This window comes from Rhizopus delemar, genomic scaffold (assembly GCF_000149305.1).
Source record: "Rhizopus delemar RA 99-880 supercont3.7 genomic scaffold, whole genome shotgun sequence".
In the NCBI taxonomy this organism is placed as follows: domain Eukaryota; kingdom Fungi; phylum Mucoromycota; class Mucoromycetes; order Mucorales; family Rhizopodaceae; genus Rhizopus; species Rhizopus delemar.
This window is the reverse complement of record NW_027137833.1, coordinates 471,419-489,904: the sequence shown is the minus strand read 5'-3', so window position 1 is coordinate 489,904 and position 18,486 is coordinate 471,419. Positions and strand designations below refer to the sequence as shown.

General features: G+C 34.5%; 8 protein-coding genes across 8 annotated transcripts; 5 read left to right on the top strand and 3 right to left on the bottom strand.

Annotated features, from left to right (window-relative positions):
* Positions 1 to 7: 7 nt before the first annotated feature.
* On the bottom strand, positions 8 to 336 carry RO3G_09383 (uncharacterized protein; the record flags this gene model as incomplete). The annotated part of the gene is made up of 2 exons (XM_067663968.1): positions 8 to 91; positions 145 to 336. The coding sequence occupies 2 exons, from the start codon at positions 334 to 336 to the stop codon at positions 8 to 10; spliced, it is 276 nt and encodes a 91-aa protein (XP_067520069.1).
* Positions 337 to 832: 496 nt separating this feature from the next.
* On the bottom strand, positions 833 to 2,405 carry RO3G_09382 (uncharacterized protein; the record flags this gene model as incomplete). The annotated part of the gene is made up of 5 exons (XM_067663967.1): positions 833 to 887; positions 936 to 1,162; positions 1,220 to 1,719; positions 1,773 to 2,048; positions 2,099 to 2,405. 5 exons carry the CDS (start codon positions 2,403 to 2,405, stop codon positions 833 to 835), a joined length of 1,365 nt encoding a protein of 454 aa, XP_067520068.1.
* Positions 2,406 to 5,942: 3,537 nt separating this feature from the next.
* Positions 5,943 to 6,268, top strand: RO3G_09381 (uncharacterized protein; the record flags this gene model as incomplete). The annotated part of the gene is made up of 2 exons (XM_067663966.1): positions 5,943 to 6,085; positions 6,223 to 6,268. 2 exons carry the CDS (start codon positions 5,943 to 5,945, stop codon positions 6,266 to 6,268), a joined length of 189 nt encoding a protein of 62 aa, XP_067520067.1.
* Positions 6,269 to 7,147: 879 nt separating this feature from the next.
* Positions 7,148 to 7,585, top strand: RO3G_09380 (uncharacterized protein; the record flags this gene model as incomplete). The annotated part of the gene is made up of 1 exon (XM_067663965.1): positions 7,148 to 7,585. One exon carries the CDS (start codon positions 7,148 to 7,150, stop codon positions 7,583 to 7,585), a length of 438 nt encoding a protein of 145 aa, XP_067520066.1.
* Positions 7,586 to 8,008: 423 nt separating this feature from the next.
* On the bottom strand, positions 8,009 to 8,266 carry RO3G_09379 (uncharacterized protein; the record flags this gene model as incomplete). Its single annotated transcript, XM_067663964.1, has 2 exons — positions 8,009 to 8,071; positions 8,126 to 8,266. The coding sequence occupies 2 exons, from the start codon at positions 8,264 to 8,266 to the stop codon at positions 8,009 to 8,011; spliced, it is 204 nt and encodes a 67-aa protein (XP_067520065.1).
* A 2,166-nt stretch (positions 8,267 to 10,432) lies between these two features.
* Positions 10,433 to 10,715, top strand: RO3G_09378 (uncharacterized protein; the record flags this gene model as incomplete). The annotated part of the gene is made up of 2 exons (XM_067663963.1): positions 10,433 to 10,440; positions 10,532 to 10,715. The coding sequence occupies 2 exons, from the start codon at positions 10,433 to 10,435 to the stop codon at positions 10,713 to 10,715; spliced, it is 192 nt and encodes a 63-aa protein (XP_067520064.1).
* A 1,561-nt stretch (positions 10,716 to 12,276) lies between these two features.
* Positions 12,277 to 12,815, top strand: RO3G_09377 (40S ribosomal protein uS10; the record flags this gene model as incomplete). Its single annotated transcript, XM_067663962.1, has 4 exons — positions 12,277 to 12,288; positions 12,351 to 12,400; positions 12,453 to 12,508; positions 12,565 to 12,815. 4 exons carry the CDS (start codon positions 12,277 to 12,279, stop codon positions 12,813 to 12,815), a joined length of 369 nt encoding a protein of 122 aa, XP_067520063.1.
* Positions 12,816 to 15,083: 2,268 nt separating this feature from the next.
* RO3G_09376 (uncharacterized protein) lies at positions 15,084 to 18,084 on the top strand (the record flags this gene model as incomplete). Its single annotated transcript, XM_067663961.1, has 2 exons — positions 15,084 to 17,940; positions 18,062 to 18,084. 2 exons carry the CDS (start codon positions 15,084 to 15,086, stop codon positions 18,082 to 18,084), a joined length of 2,880 nt encoding a protein of 959 aa, XP_067520062.1.
* Positions 18,085 to 18,486: the final 402 nt, after the last annotated feature.

The window sequence follows — 18,486 nt, the reverse complement described above, 5'->3', positions numbered from 1 at the left end:
CTGTTACCTATTTGCCTGATTGTTGTTTGGAAAACTCCAAGTATTCCTTCTGTCGTAAATCCAGCACACGACGTTTATTAAAGTACTCAACCTGTTATAAGAGATAGATTACGATATTATTCTCTGTAAAATTAGTCTTCTTACCCAGCTTGCCATGCAGCCCTCTTCATAATTCTTTTTTAATTCTAAACATTCAGAAGCTTTTTCGGGTGCTTTTTCGACAGTGACAGGATCTCTAATATTACATTTATCGAGACATTCAAAATATTGATCGCGTAAAAACCAACAACGCTTTCTTTCTTCACGACTTGGTGGTTTTGGACCGGCTCCAGCCATTTTCTTTAGAAAAGAAAGATCTTTATATTTTTTTGCTTTTTGGAAAATGAAGCGTATTCGGATACCGCTTAACCTGTTTAATAATTTTAAACAGTAAGGGATTGATTACTTTGTATTATACCAGTGGCATGCGTTACCAACTACAAGTATTTATGTCATATAATACAGAAAATATAGATAAGGAAAGAGTGGGCCTCATATTGACTGGAAAAATTAAATTTAAACCCTTTCTATTTCTTTACTTACAATTCAACGTTACGGAAAATTGCGCATCATGTATCTTTGTGTATCAACTCTTTTGTATCGCCTTTCATATTTCATACAAACTATTTTAAGAGTCCAAGTATCTGCTAATTTAACAAGAGTGTAAGCAAAATGTTATTCATTTGAAATAAGGCTCAAGTTTAATATAAAAAGCAAGCGTTTACAAAAGGACATGCCATGTTTAATTTTTATAATACAGAAAAAATGGTCAAAGCTATAAATGTAATTTCTTTTACTTTTCTTTGTATGTATGCAACTGTGATAATGGTGAAGGGGTATGTATATGGCTATTAGTATTTAAGTTATTCGATGCCTGTATAAGCTCATTATCATACATGTCATCCTCTTCATCCCTTGGAGAGGCAGGCTCAGAATGACGTTCTTCACCGCGAGTGACCCATTTCTTTAGAAGTTCAACCTCAATATTACCAAGGATCAATTGTTCAACATGATACAACAGCAACGGAGTTGATAAGACACCAACGGTGCCAGGATCTCCGGTAGAGTATAACACATTAATCAAAGGAACGCCCATAGCTACAGTTTTAGTTGCACCACAATACTATAAAAGAAGACATATAAGTCATGATAATGCAATATCGATTAGCAAGCGATTTACCATAATAGCCACTGTATCTTCACGAGAATATCTCAATCGTTCAACCCAGCTAGGAGTATGAATGAATCTTGGTAGCGGAAGTCTTCCGAGGGTTAAACAAACAAGAGAAAATAAAATGTAGAAGCCTGCATTCATAATAGCCACTGCTACAATATCCTTTGGCCTCACTGCATCAAACGATCCAGCATAAACAGCATCTGAAAAAACAGACCAGACCATCGTCAAGAGCATGAAGCTGCTAACATCAGATAAGCGAAATTTGACCTTAAATTTTGCAACCGGCTCTGTAAAAAACCACTGGATGGCTTGACCTACAATAAGAGGAGCCAATACAGTGGCACCCAATTGTTTTAGTACAGAAGCAAAATCAACCGTTCCAGCTGCTTCTGTAGTGCTTTCATTTTCTGGAGTGGCAATAATCAAAGGTTGCTGAAACAACGAGACAAGAGCAGGTGATACAAAGATACCAAGGACATTACCAAGGGCAGCATTCATTAAAGCTAATAAACTCGATTGGTCTTTGTGTATGGCTCTCTTTTTCATTTTTTCTTACCGGAAGCTTCGTTTCCTTTTGCGTTCTTTGTCATGACAACATTTGAAGATACAGTGGTTGGAGTACTAGCAGCAATAACAACACCGACCAACAGTAAAGAGCTGATATCCATATGCAATTTAAAAAATAATATTACAAGACCAAAAACAAAGAATGGAATCAGAATTAGATTAATGATTTGAATTAATAAATGAAGTCTAACACGTAAAATGGTAGCTGCTAATATTTTTGTTCGAAGTGATAATCCAGAAATTAAAAAGATAACAATGACAGCGCCTTTTTAAAAATTAGAGACGAATAACAATCGATAAGCGCTTGTAGTTTACCCCATTTTATAGTCCATTCGGCTCTAATGTATCCTCCCTTTCTAGCCACATTTGGAAACTGTATAGCCAAGATGATTGCGATCAGCAAGCCAAGTAAGAACCAGTATTTTAAAAATAAAGCCCAGGCGATTCGCTTTGTAGATTTCACAATCTCTTTAAATCCGCGTTTATTTGTTGTGTCTGGAGCAATAGTGACTGATTTCTCAGTAAAGACAGATGGTGTGAATGTCTTTCGGTGTAATTGCTGGCTTTGTATAGTGGCTTCACTAGCAAATGAAGCATTGTTCTTTAATCTTGGCTCATTCATTATTAACTTTAATAAAACAAAGAGTAAAGAGGAAGAGGAAAGGAAAAGGACAAGGTAAATGAATTGAAGCTTTTATAAGCATATTTTATTATCTCTTATTTATCTTGTATAAAGAAAGAGAATCGGTAGAAAAGAAAAATGGGAAAAGGTCCGGAGCAGAAATCTGCAGCTCATCTTATTTTTTTTGGGGGGAGAGAGGGAAAGTGAAAGGGATATGACATAGATTTGGAAGTCAAAGGGGGGGAAAGTTAGAGAAAATAAGGGGAGGCTTGGTAGGGGGACCATATTTATATAAATTACAAATTTGTAGGGGGTAAAAGCAAATGGAAAGGTCTAAATGTGCACTATTTAATTCTGAGTAATTACAATAAAAAGGGTTATTAGAATGATGTATTATAACATTTAAATATGTGATTTGTATTGAAAGCACAATTCCTTAAACCACTCCCTACGTCTTGATATTCATCCTACCACAATTACCATTCTTATCATTTGCCACAGCCAAGAAAAATAATAAAAAGACGGGGGGAGAGAAGAGAGGGACGAGAGGCAAAAGGAAAGAAAAGAACACAAAGGGGAGGGGGGGTGAACGTAAAAGATGACGATTAGGGCTATACCAACATTGACTTTATTTTGAATAAATGACACAGATTACAGTCTATTTATTGTCAAGAGAATATGTATAATTTATATACACTGCATTATGAATATACTGTTTATTATTTCTACTTTAAGTATATTAGACAATTATACTCATTCATCAATCGTGAATATATATAAATACCTTTCTATAGAGCGCACTTGAATCTTTTTTTTTTTTTTTACTTTGCTTGATAGTATTTTATGCATGTGTAATTGATCTTCGTGTTTTGATCGACAAACAAGATGACATAAGCGCCATTTATGTACAACATTCGATTGGAATAACAGGGCGTTATAAATACAGTGAATCTGGATCATGCGTCAAGTAAAGCATTCTTTCTTTGATCTACCTTTAAAATATGTGTTAAAACGTCTTTAATAGACACTTTAAGTTGACTATGTTATTTTCTGGATTTAAACAATACCTTGACTTTCTTTCTTTGTTATCGTTTTGTCTTTATGCACTTTTGTTGCTTATACTATTAATATAAGCACGTTTGTATAAATAAATACAACTTTTAATATAATTTGCTTCGATTTTATTTTAAAAACTTTTTTTTTATCGTTAATAGCTGTTACACGAAAATTCATCGATTAATCAAATCGTAACAACGGGGAAGGGAGAGGAATACATTTACAATCAGAGGAAAATGGGTTAAAATATAGAGTATTGGCACAAGAGTTATTCATTGTAATTGCTCCTAATTCAATACGATTTTTTTTTTACATTGCGTTTATTATTAATCTTTCTTTTTTTTTAGCTAGTTCTTTATCATTCTTGATGATCATAAAAATAAAATAAAAAAGGCTGTAGGATACTTGAAAATATACACAATAAAGATTTTATGCTCTTGAGTAACAATGGTTTTTTTCTAGTGGGTACATGTCTTTCCATGTCCTTTTATTCAGATCGCTTTTTATGTGTTTGATGCGTTGTTAACATCAGGTACATATACTAGGTTAGAGCTATATCGTCTGTTTAACGCTCACTTGGATTGTATCATGTAACATTACTATTTCACTGTTTCTATTCAATGTCGAGGGAGCACTTGAATCTTAAATACTATTTCACGTTTAAATTTATAAAAAATAGGAATAATCTCTTCGCATTTGGTTTTGAACTATGCCTAGATTATTGATGACAAGCATAGTTTTATACAAAAGATGTCAGAGGTCTTCCTCTATCTCTATTTATTTTCCTTTTCGTTTTACTAATTCAAGTGTTAAAAATGACTTCATCTATTTTCCTTGCTGATAGCACACAAAGAATTATTAACCTTTCTTTTATATTGTGAATCTGTTTCTTTTGATCAAACTTTTGACTTGGAAGAGGCATTCAATATAAAAGTGTCAAGCTCAAACTTTTAAGGACTTGCTCCATTTACAAGAATGCAAAACTAAGCACTGTACTTGATACAATTTATATCAGAATAGAGTATATAAAATATTTTCATAATAAATTTAACTGTTTGTGAATGACAGTAAACATGACGTGCTTAAAAAACAATGCCAAACTTGCTTTGCTCTTTTGATGTCAACAATACACCTTTTCTTTCATACTTTATCATCCTCCGAATACATTGTCAGTATGTTATTCATTCTGATTTCTCAAGAGTGTAAGCATAATAAAGCATGTATTCGTTGCTTTCCTTTGAAAACAAGAAGATCATCTTTTCTGTTTTCAACCTTTTTAACAATCGTATTTGAGAGTCTTTTTGTATATGTCTTTAATGACATTCGAGTTCATTCTGCATAATGCAAAATGATGTTGAATATCAATTCTATTGTCTGTTGTATTTACAAGTAAAATATGCTTGATTTGTTCTTACACATCCTTGTGACATCTACATGATACTATTAAACCAACCGTGTCCTGACATGACTTTATAATTGCAATGTTTTTTTTGTAAAGTTTTTTTAATTACATATGAACCCATCCATTAGCTTTGTTTTACAGGCTATTAGTCAAGAAACAAAAGAAAGAAAAAAGCCTTGCTCATAATGAGGGGAGCACGTAAGAATATAAAAATAACACAAAGTCGATATGGTTTCATGCTTTTTCAGCAGCCTTTTGTTGGCCAGTTACTTATGAAAATCACATGCCTCATAATCAATCATTTAACTTTCAGAAAGATCATATCATACTATAGACCTATGTTTTATCACATAATCAATCTCACCAAGGATGAATTAAATAAATGGACTGTATTAATCATCTTTAAAATCAATCATTTGCTCTGTGTTTTATTTATTCTGTGCTATGAAATAAAATTAAATTTTGCAACCTGTTCTGATGGTTCGTTCTAAAGGCCATCATCTGAATAGCAAAAGGAATGTGAAATGCTGTGTCGGCTTTATTGTTATGATTAACTAAAAACCTACAACTTATTCATATAATATATTGGTAGTATATTTATTGTGCATCAAGTTAAATATATTCATTTGAGATTGTGTGGTTGTAAAATGATTCTTTATAAAACAGAGTTTTCTATTGCTTTATGATGGATTTAGATTCCCTTCTTTTATTGATTAGTGATATTTACTAAAATAATAAGAGACGCTGTATTGTAACGCATTCATCTTGCTCTTTTCAGCTATCAACTCAGTACTTGCTTCAAATGACACATGAAAAGAAGCCTTGAGCTTAAGACAGATTGAACTGGGTGATTGAAGGCTAAAATACGGTTAAATTTTTTGAACAAGTTTTGATAGTTACAGCCAAAGAAAGAGGTAACAAGTTATTCTCAGGCTAGTAGATCAGTCTGAAGGCTGCCATGTTTATAGAAGAGCTTAAAAGAGAATTATGCGTTGAATTGTTTGATATTTGCAACCTTCAAGTTTCATGACATGGTGATATTTAGATTGAACAAGGCCAAAGATCAAAGCCTCAAAAACATGTCATGCGCCTTAAAAAGTAGCTTTTCAAAGAATTCCATCAGTTCCCAAGTTTTGTGCTCTGTCTATCAATTGGTTTCCTTCCATATCGAGAAATTTGCGACAAGTACTGAAACGGTTGTGTTCAGCGCATTTACCAGTATGTAAAGTTAAGTTTGACACGGAGATGATCACACTTTATGTTTGACGAGATGAAAAGAAAAGGATGACTTACATAAAATAAATCAATCGTTCATCTAAAACAAAATAAAAACATGTCTTTTTATATTGTTGATGAAAGAAGGAAATTTTACATGCTTTACAAATTCAAAATGAAATTGCAATAGTATTTATATGATTGCTTTACAAAAAAAAAAAAAGGAATATGTTTTTTTTTTTCTTGCTTTGATAACAATTGCCAGAGGAATTCTTTAAATTACGACTTGCTTTACATGCATTTAGTTAGATACAATGATATTTTGCATTGAATAAAGTATGTATGGTTATACAAGATTTATAGTTTTGATTATTCATTTATTATTGTTTGAATACAATAAGCCTGTGAATATATTAGATGGAAATTTATTCTTTTATAAAAAAAAATAAATGAATTAGGAGCAAAAAATAAATAAATAAGGTCATATATTCTTATTGTCAACTAATGCCTGATACTGAAGGAGAGAGGGGAGAGAGGAGATTTCATTAATTATCTAATGTACTCTATTATGCCTAAAGAATATCATACATTCCTTCAAGAGCATAAAGATGCAAGGAAGAGATAAAGAGAAAACATTATGAAAGCACAGCCTTTTGTTTTTTTTTTACAAGAAAATGAGATTATACATAAGAGGTTAATATAAGGCACCACTCATAGAAGAAATAATAAAAATCTCCAAATAAGGCAAAATAGATAAACAGAAAAAGGAAAGAGGGGGGGGGGAGTATGAGAGTGTTTGTTAAAAGCGAGAGAGAGAGAGATAGAGAAACAGTGGTAACACACCTGATGCGATAAGATGTCAAAATAAACAATTGAGTATAAAAATAACCAAATGAATTCAAATGACAATCTCATCTTTTTTTTTTTCTTTTTTATTTCTCTTATGAACTTTTTATGCTCAACTAGCAATGTAAATACATCTTCTATTCAAGATTTATTGACTTTATTTTCTTGCTTGAAAAAAAATATTATTCCATCAACTAATAAACCATCAAAATGTATTATAACTATGTCTACCATCACACCTGCACATACAACCACTCAGCTATTAATTTCAGATACCCAACCTATTATATTACCACAAAGGATTATCGATTTATCAATGATCTTGCAAGCTAATTCAAAAATAACAGTTTCTTCATCAGGATTTATAGGGCAAATTCAATCCATCTATTCAAACAAAGCCCTATCAACTAAATTAGAAGCATCAGCAGCACATCAGCCAAAGAGACCTATTTGGACCCAATCTCATGCTTACATTAGAGGATCACGCACAAACACAAATCAACTTAGAATTCTTTCTACAGAGCTAAACATGATTTATGCTTCTAAAATTACAAGGTCACTAAAACCTAGAAGATCCTATCTACCAAGACGAGAAGATTTATTTGTTTGGGGAAAGCCTAGTCCATTAAGAAAAGTGGCAGTGAACAAGGAAAAATATTAAAATGTTTACTTTCATGATTGTCCAAATAATGTATTCTCTGAAGCTTTATGTCATCTGTTTTCTATTAAAATACAAAACACCTTAGTTTTTTTTTTTAATATCCTTTCACTCTTTTTTTGAAATTGGTTTGTAAAATTATAGATAAATGGCAAAAACCCACAATATTTCCTCTGTCATTTCTATTTCAAATTAAAGTTCCGGGTGCTTTGTCACAAGAAAAAAAAAAAGAATTCCGTATTCACCCAAAAAAAAAAAAAAGATATGCCATTTCCAGAAAATAGATTGCACAAAGGAAAACTCCAAATTGTTCTAGTAAAAAATTCAAATTGCATACTTAAAAAATAGAGATTGCACACTTAAAAAATAAAGATTGCATAACTGTGCAATCTTAGAGAGGCTCTTTATTCAAGCATACCTGTAACTTTAAGTCGGAATAACGACAGAATCCTCAAAGATCCTCCAAATAGACACTGTTACAAACATCAACTATTTTCAAAGTCAAGGTTTCCTCCTTCAACATTTTTTCTCTTTTCACCTTACTCTTAACCACAGACCAAAGTTGCTCGATAGGATTAAACTCTGAAGGATAGGGTGGAAGATACACACACACACACTTCCATATCCTCGACTGATAATCAGCTTTTCAATTTGATCTGAGACGTATATAGGAGCATGATCCATAATAAGATAATGACCTCTAAACTGCTCATGTCGATCAGGCACATCCAAAGTATCAAAAATGAAATTGAAATAAATGGCCAAGAACAGTTCCTACTGTCTTCTTTGCCTTTGGCTCGCCTGTAATCTTTCTTTTCTTAGAACTTTGTTCGTAGGGCATCCTCACCTTAATGTTGGTAACACCCTGCGAAGATATTATCCCTTCCCCAAAAAAATGGCCAATGTTCTAGCTCTCATCTTAGGCTGAATAATGACAGATCGTGTTTCCTTAGAGCAAACCCAACGATAGAGGAGTATTAGATTAACTTTAATTGGTTGGAGCTAAACATTTAATATCTTTTGTGAGGATGTCACTTTATGGTTCCTATTAAGTCGGACCCTATTAAAATTTCTACACTATATCTTTTAAAATTGACATGATCTCTGGCGATGTTTAAGCAGCTATAGCAGAACGATTCAGCAAATTTAAACAGTTCCAAAACGTAGCAAATTAGTACCTTCTTGCTTTGAAAGGTTTTAATCTTGAATATGACGAAAAAACCCTCTATGTCAGGTCACTTTCTGGTCATAAAGTTGTCAACCGAGATCACATCGAGGATCATCTTCCTCTCATTGCAGATGGCTTCTTGTAATCACCAAACTACGACAAAAAAACTTTTTGCTGCCGCTTCGGAATGCGTCGAAGCGTATTTATTAGTATTATTAGACATTTAACTTAAGGATTACCTCTTTCTTCAGTATAAGTACAAGACTACTAGCAAAGCTAGATTTTTACCTTACCAGAAAATAGTAGCTGTCACCCACCAGGTAGCTTATGAATACGGATATCACTGTGCACTTCAAAATCCATGATTACTATGCCAACTGCGTAGATGAATATTTTGTATGACAGAAAATTCAGCGATGTAGTTGAAGTTGTTTTGTAATGTTTATCATAGTAAAATTCAGCTTTATTTAAACTAAAAACGCAATCATCCATCAACTTATTACATGCTCAATGTATAGAGAACTCAAATGAATGCATTCTGAGGTGACATATAAGCGAGAAAGTTAAAGATCCATTATTAAGATGATTTACATATAGCGTTACACGAAAGATAATAGTATAATGTAATGCAGCAAACTTTGACAGTCTTTGACTTTTCTCTATCTAACTTGTTCAAATCCAGAAAAACATAAACAAATACGTATGAATACAGATAAATTCAGAAAAATACAAAAAAACATCAAAAATATATAAATAACTTCAATATTTCATATACTTTACTTACTTTTCACAATATTCTTTCTTCACTATTTTACTTTTTGATTATTTCAAATAATTTCATTCAAAGCAAATTTCTTTGTTTTTCTTTTATTTTACTTAACATCAAGAACAAGGAGTCACTTGAAGCATATACACTTCATTGTAATCCCTTTTATTTTATCTTTTTATTTTACTTTACTCAAAACAGTTTGATCTACTTAACAAGATCTGGTGGTCACTTATTACAAGTGAACTTATATTCAATCTATTACTATTTTGGGAACCAAACACTATTCAAAGCCTTGGTCTCAAGTCAAAAACCATTTATAACAAGCTTACTTTATACTATAAAAACCTTACAAACTCCAATCTCACAATAGGTCTGATAATTCCTATTAACTTTAATAGGGCCTCTAATAGGGTCCGTTGGGTGACAACTTTTTGATTTTGTGGTATTAAAGTTAATTTAATCAGTACCGTTGGGTTTACTCTTACTGGAAACCTTACCTTCAAACCGTATTTTACATCTTTATCGTCAGCTGAACAGCATGATCTTGAATTTGACAATGAAGACCATCCAACTGAATCAAATATCAATTTTGACTCATTCATTCAACAGATGAGTTATGAAGATATCAATATAACAGCATTGAAGAATCGTCAATTAAAGACAATGTTCAGCTTCAACTCAAACTCACAAATCACAAATATAAGTAATAACAACTGGAAACCTTTATCAGTAGCCCTATGCACCATATTCCTAGAAATATATGGTACAGACTTCTTCATAAGAAACTATTCACTCGAGCCAATTTGCATAGAACTATACCAGCAAAGGTAGAAGACGACTACAGCCAATTGTACAAGCTACCAGAAACAGAGCAGCAATTAGAGCATCATCTGCATCAGACAATCCTATTACAATGAACAAGTACAAAGCTTACAAACGAGACCAACACAAAAATAGATCTCTTCGTCAACATAAATTGCTTGAACACATCACTGACTTTCTGAAATTGAAGGAATACAGATAAAGCAGCTGCTTTATTGAAAATTTTCCGATACACTTTAACCTCATATTACCTTGCATTCAGCAATATTTCTCTTTTAACGCAAAACCATGAAAGAACACCATTTATTGAAAACATTGTGCCATCGTTGTTATCATTGTCAAAGATCACTGGCTTTGTTGAATTCAAGTGGTAAAACAAAAAAGAAGGAAACTAAAAACTACTATTTAAAAAAGCATCCTTCTAGGTGCGAAACTCAATTTACTTCGAACAAGTACTTAATTTAAATAAATCCAACTACAGCGAAAGCAAAGCAAAATATGTCGACGCTCTTGGTTGCTTCAGAACATTTAACAACATGAAAATAGCATTTGTTGAAGTATCGAGGTAACAGCAACTGATATAGACATGACTTTCTCCTCAAACTAATTCCTTTTTTGAATAGTGGAAAACTCAAAGAGCACACTTTACACTCAATCGAAGACTGCCTGAAGTTGCTGGAGTGTGGCGTCTCCTCTTTCAGAAAAGAGGCTATCTTAAACAAAAACTCTTCAATAACTACCTTCAAGATACTAAAGGTTTTTGTCATATAAGCAATAAAGAACCAGGTCACCTTGTCTGAGCTGTACAGAATGACGAAAAAAGCTGGAACTTTATAGAAAAGCGAACAGCAACACTGCCTTCTTCCTGGAATTACCGCATCCTACTCATTCAATATCTTGAACTTGTGGCCACAATCTTCGTATGGTTAAAACCCCAACCCATTTCATTTTCTGATTTTGATTTTTTTTTTTTTTTTATTTGCAGGATAATATTTGCGATACCCAACATGTGTTTTTTTTTTAAAAGAAGCAAAGCTCAAGTTTATTGATGTGACGATATAATCAAGTCACAATAATTGTTTTTGGGTTTTTCAATGTTAAAAGTATATGCAATAACATTAAATATATATATATATATATTTTGTTGCTGGTTTGGTTGAGATGTGAATGGGTAAGAAAAGCTGTCAATAGTGATTTAGACTAATTTAATGAGAAAAGAGTTAAGGCACGATGAGCGCAACCTTGAAGAAAGAGTTCCTCTCGGTAAGCCTGTCGGATGAGCTTGCGGGCGCTTTGAATGATAATGAACGGAGCAAAAGGTTGATTGTTGAAAATCAGCTACCAGGTAGCGCGCCATACAGCCAGTAATGTATATCCAACCACTGTAGCTGCAGAGACAGGCAGGGGGCAACATATAGACGAAGGAAACTCCAGATGGAAAAGGGCTTTTTGTAGTTGGTTTGCCGTCGGAGACAGAAGACGAAAATACCCATCCCAAACAGTTTGCCAGACGAGCCATTTTTTTGGACAGTCATAGAGGAAATGTTATAAAACACCTTTGTTTTATTAATAACAAATTGATTTTTGCTTGGAAAAGTACTCCTTCTCTAGTAAGAACAGCCTCAATATACTTTTTAATGGCTTTTATATAAATAAATAAATGATGATCTCCAACCTGAACACTCTTTTCTTTGAACACTAGACTTGTACTGATCATGTCAATCAATTATTGTGGCTTTCGCATAAGCCAATCAAATCTTGTTTTTATCATTCAAAATTTTTTTAAAAATCATCATTCACAAAAACCTTTGAACTTTCTTCCATTTTAGCAACACGAGTCTTAGTCACCGCTGGTAAGAATAACATGAAAGCTTCATTTTAGTACTGTTTTCTCAGCTTTTATATTATTGAATCACTTTAGAGAATTCCACTAGAATGTCCTACGTCGTAAGTTACTCTTTTTATATATAATTTAATGAACGTTTTACTAAAACATATTATACTTTCAGGCTAAGAATACCAACGAAAAGCCTGGTCTTGAAGAACAAGAACAACCCAAGTAATAGTTAGATACGGCTTTTATGTAATTTAATACACTAAGCTCTTTGTAGGATCCACCGTATCCGCATCACTTTGACTTCTCGTAACGTCAAGAACTTGGAAAAGGGTAAAATAAAATAGCAATGGGGATGCAGTTCAGAATATTCATTCTTTTGTCTTTAGTCTCTGCTGATCTTGTTCAACGTGCCAAGGATAAGCAACTTAAGGTTAAGGGTCCCGTTCGTCTTCCCACCAAGACTCTTCGTATCACCACTCGTAAGTCTCCTTGTGGTAACGGTTCCGAAACCTTTGACAAGTTTGAGATGAAGATCTACAAGCGTTTGATCGACTTGCACTCTCCCTCTGAAATTGTCAAGCAAATCACTTCTATCTCCATTGAACCCGGAGTTGAGGTTGAAGTTACTATTGCTTAAGTCAAATAAAGTTGCATGGCCTCATCTCCTTTGTTCATAACTGGAGACTTGACTAGGCTTTTTAAAAAAATGCATATTGATTTAGGGATTTCTAAAAAAAACAAATTGATCATGTCTGCTTTACAAGAAAGACTTGCAATTGCACTTACTGAAATGTTACTTGATCCTATATATATGTTTATACTTACAGTTCATCTTTCCAGACCATAAATAATCTCCTGATGCCATCTGTTGTTTATTTTCTTCCTCTCCTCTCTCGATTCTTTGTCGTCTTGAATTACTCACACCATTTAATTGGCAATATTTACATTATTTTTAGGCTAAAGAGATCGTCATCGAAATTAGTACTGATGTTCAGCCTAATGACATTACTATAAATAATCAAGCTTCACTCAAGTCGAATCTCATTCTAAAATCTTTAATTTTAACTACGGTTAATTTAGTCAAGGTAACTTGCCATTTATAATTATGAAGAAGCAAAAATATTGCCCTATAACTTTAAATCTCTATTTAATGAATTGTGTTTCAAGCCAAAGAGGAGAAAAGGAAAGAGCTGGAGAGGAACTAGGAAGTTCGGATAGACAATTAAAAGAATGGGTGTTTTATTGAAAGTAAGAAATGTTGTAGAGCAGTAACTGATTGTATTTATCAATGTCAACTACAATCAGTTACTATTCTACAATATTTCAACTACTGTTATACAACAAGATTGTTTTGTTCACAAAAATAAAAATGGAGATTTCGATACGACCCAAAATTATATATGACTCTATTTAATAATATGCGTCCAAGTTTATATACTTTTCACAGTGTAGATTGATTTATCCAAGAATAAAAAGGAACAAGAGAGGACGAGACTCGATAAAGAGATTGTTTTATTTAATAAGAAAATTGTACTCTATTTATACTTTTCATACACGGATAATATTTCATGTCATGGATTAATAATTAATGAGTATGATATAGCTGATGACAAATAGATAAGGGTTACGTGTTCTTCTATTGTTATATTTGTCATTGAATACTCGTATATGATTGACTGCGGCTGACTGTGATTTAGTTCCTGGATTTAATATAGTTTAACTGTGTGTGTTATCTCGTAAGAATAAAAAAGACTATAAAATTCAACGAGACTGAAAAAAGTTATATCTTTATTTAATATTATAATGTCTGGTATTTATACTATTTTCATGGAGGTTTAATTAAATCCTTTTCAAGATACTTTAATTAATTATAACTGAAGATCTATCGTGAATAAACTTTAATGTAAAGATCTGTTCCAGGTTATGCAAGTGGGCTGTTTTATAATTATTTCTTAAGTAGATTTGTTTTTATGTCGCATTGCATCCGGAGTTATATTAAAAACTTGCATTGAGTTAAAGGAGTGGAATTAGTTATGACCGAATAATAGAGAAAAGACTGTAATAAATCTTTGTAAAGCATTCATTACTCTGATTTCTTATAAATTGAATATGAATCATGTTTAAAGTATGTTGGGATACGACACCGTGCAATTACGCAGCATCTTATCCTTAATGAAGATTATCCGAATTAACCTGTAGCTTGTCTATTGGATATATTTTACATGTAGCTTATTAAGTTTTCATATCGAGTTATGAATGATGGATACATCATAGATATTAAATATATGTACTATACGGATGGCGAAATGCCCACAGCCTTATACAGATGGCTAAATGCTCTATTATATTATGCAGATCTTTACATGATTTAATATAAGTGTTGTATCCACACAACTAATAAAGTGAACATTCATGGATAAACTTGGATACTACAGAATTATAGTCTAACCAGATCTCTATTAATAAACGTGAGAATTCTGCAATAGCCAATCTTGCCCTGTTGTCCTACCAGCGTTCTAAAAGACTATATCGGAACCTGATTACAACAACGGCAGTTCAATCCTATTCTATAATTATCATTAGATCAATAGTTTAATTACTTCATTGTCCCTTGATTCGTCAAGTAGACAGCGGCTATTGATTATCCACTATCCTTCCTTATATTCCATATCATTCTTTTAACCGATCAATTGAAATAGCGGTAAAGACCCAGACATTCAAAAAGTATAAATACCCTCAATATTTTTATTAATAAAGTCATATATAATCTTTAGTTTCACAACTATCGTCTTTTTGTAGTTTTTGTCTTCTATTTCATATTTGGCAAAACATTTTTTTTTGTGAATTCTTTATTGACTTTATTTTTAAAAACAACCCTCTTTTTATTACTACCTACCTTACCACTATGTCAAACTCAAATGACTTTAACTCTGCTGCTGCTGGTTCTTCCAGTAGTAATGATAAAACTTATCCTGATAACGCCCGTCGTATGTCAGATGTATCTACCTTATCTTCAGAGGCACAGTCCTCTGGAATGACCACGTCCGCAGTTTCTTCTGGTTCTTTTGAGCCTAGAATCGCAGCTCCATCCATCCACTCTTCTATTGAGGAGTTGGATTCCACCATCATCGGTGCCACCCAAGTTATCCTTAACTTGTCTGTTCGTCTTCTTTCCACGACCCCTGAGTCAGAGGAAGATAGCATGGTGCGCGCCAAGTACGAAGCCTGCTCCAAGGACCTAGAGAGACTAGTTCATACTAGATATCTCCTCCAACGAGCTATGACCCATGCTGTTCCTACCGCTTGGACTGGTGCACCTCAGGTTGCCCCTGCAGCCTTGAATGTTGTACCTCCAAACCTACCCCTCATGCAGTGGAAGGGTGCGGTCTTTGACCCATCTGCCCCTGTCTCTGTGGATGTTAAGCACTGCTTAAAAAAGTTTCAGGACGTGATGTTCGCACATGGTCTTGATCTTGATCAGCACTGGCTTCGTCTTCTCCCTCCCTGCTTGTCGTCTAGTCAACGTACTTGGCTTGATGAATATCAAGAAAAGGAGGATGTCCATACGTGGAGTCAGTTCAAAAAGGCTTTTACTGGCCATTATGGTGTTGGTTCGGCTGAAGAAAAGGCCACGTCTACAACGGAGTTGTTACGCATCTCCATGACTGCTGCTGAGACTGTTGACCAATACGTTGAACGTTTCAACAACCTCCGTCGCTTGGCACAGATCCAAGATCGCTGTGTCTTGACTCGTTGCTTTCTGATCGGTCTTCAGGCCGACATTTACAAGAAGGTGATCGTGTCCTTAGCCAATTGTACGGATGCGCAAAAAGAATCGGTCGACTACGTTGTCAAGTTGGCCAAGACTTTGTACCATTCATTGTACAAAGTACGTAGAGTTGCTAACGCTTCTCACACTTCTGCTGGCCCCTCCATGGTCAATGACTCCTCTTCTTCTGGTCGGAAGAAATCCTCTGCTTTTGTCTCTGGTTCTGCTGTTCGTGCTGCACCTTATCCAAAGGCTTCTAGGAAGTATTGCAGCTTCCATAAGACCACCACCCATAGCAACGATGAATGTCGTGCTATGAAGAAATCTTCCTCTCTTTCTCCTTCTTCGGGTTCTACCCAAGTTGATGTCTCCTCTGGTTCTGCTGCCTCTCAGTGGAATCCAAGAAACCAACCTTCCGGTTTGGGACGTCCGTGCCGCTCTTGTGGTGCTGACAACTGGCGTCCTGGTCATCGATGCAAAGGAAAGGGTCGCTCAACTGGCTCTTCGGCTGACGACTCTGATCTTGCTGGGCCTTCTCATTTGTTTCGCGGAATGAGTCGATCCCCTGCTTCTTCCTTGTCTTCCGTTGCCTCTTCTGGTAACGATGTTTCTGCCTCTGTTGGTTCTTCTGCCACTCCTACTACAAGTAGTAGTGATGCTTCTTCCGGTCGTAAGACTGATGCTGCTGGTCCCGTTGTCTCTGTTCCCGATTCGTCGGATGATATGGACATTGATGTTGCAGAAGCCCTTACTGTGGCTGAAGCTGCTCAGGCCTGTAAGTACATTACACATCACATCTTTTCTAAAGCGCCTTCAAACACTAATACGCTTTATGTTCCTATTATTGTAGAGCACATCAAAACATGGGCCATGATTGATACCGGTTCAACTTTTTCGTGTGTGTCTCCTTCGTTCTGTTCGTCGCTTGGTTTAGTTCCAACACCTAATCCAGGATCGATCAAGTTAGGACATAATAGTTCAAGTATTGTAAGCCGGTTAGGCATAATAAATCTTACTGTTTATTATAACCAAATCCGTTTGCCATATGAATTTGAAGTGTTTGATTTTAGCAGTGATGTCCCCATTTGTTTAGGACTTGACATTTTGCCTAAACTAAGAATAGGTTTAACAGGATTAGCCACTTCTTGGTTAAATTCTAATATTCCTAAAATACCTGATCCAGTTAACCCTGATGACTATAAGCCAAATGAAACTCCTGTTGGCACTAAACAGGAAAGACAGCAATTGATGAGCACTATTCAACCTTTGTTAGATGCTAATACGAGTATCCCCATGTCTTCTCATTGTAATTTACCTGGTGCTATCATTACTCTTGATACTGAACCCAATGCCTTTGCTTATCGAAGACAACCCGATATTGCTATTGCTAACAGAAAAATCATGGAAGACCAAATTCAAACTTGGTTGGATGATTGTGTCATTGAACCTGCTCCTTCCAATACTCGCTTCAACAACCCTATTTTTCTTGTTGGAAAAAAGGATGTTAACGGATTATACACTAAGAAAAGAGCAGTTATTGATCCACGTATGCTTAACCAACTCGTGAAGAATGTTGATAGAATGCCTTTACCTCTAATCAGTGATCTTCATCAACGTATGGGTTCTGCTACTATATTTACTACTTTCGACATACGAGCATGCTTTCATCGTTTTCTTATCCAAGAATCTGATAGACCTAAAACCGCATTTACTCATCCATTCACTGGTATGCAGTATCAATTTCGTCATTGTCCTTTTGGCTTGACAAGTACCGGTAACATTGTACAGCGTGTTCTTACAAATTTGTTCGCAGATCTTCCCTACACTGCACTCTATATTGATGATCTATGTGTCTTCAGCTCTGGTGACATGAATCAACATATTGAGTATGTCCGTGAAGTGTTGAAACGTCTTACTGCTGCAAACTTAATTATTAATGTTGAAAAGACACATTTTGCACAAAGTTGTGTAAACATTCTTGGATGGACTATTGGTAACAATGGTTCTCTAATCCCTGATCAACGTAAACTGACAAATATACATTCTTGGCCCACACCTAAAACTGGTAGACAAGTCATGAGTTTTCTTGGATTTGCAAACTATTTCCGTAATAGTTTACCTATGTTTTCTCGCTTGACTGCTCCACTTGACCGGTTACGATCTCTTAATTCTTTAAAAGGAATTTGGAATGAAACCCATGAATGCAGTTTTCGTAACATTAAGGATGCCTTGGTGAATGCCCCAGTTATTCACATTCCTAACCTTAAGTACCCATTCTACGTCGCAACAGATGCTAGTGCTTATGGTATCGGCGGTGTCGTTTATCAAGTCATCGACCAAGTCATTCAATATAACGCCTTTGCTGCAAGATCTCTTTCTCCTACCGAACGTCGTTATCATACAAACAAACGAGAGTTGTTAGCGATTGTATTCATGTTTGAGAGATATAATAAATGGTTATATAACCGTCATTTTACCTTGACAACTGATCACAAAGCCTTGATTTACATCAAGAAGCAAGTTGTTCCAAATGCTGCCA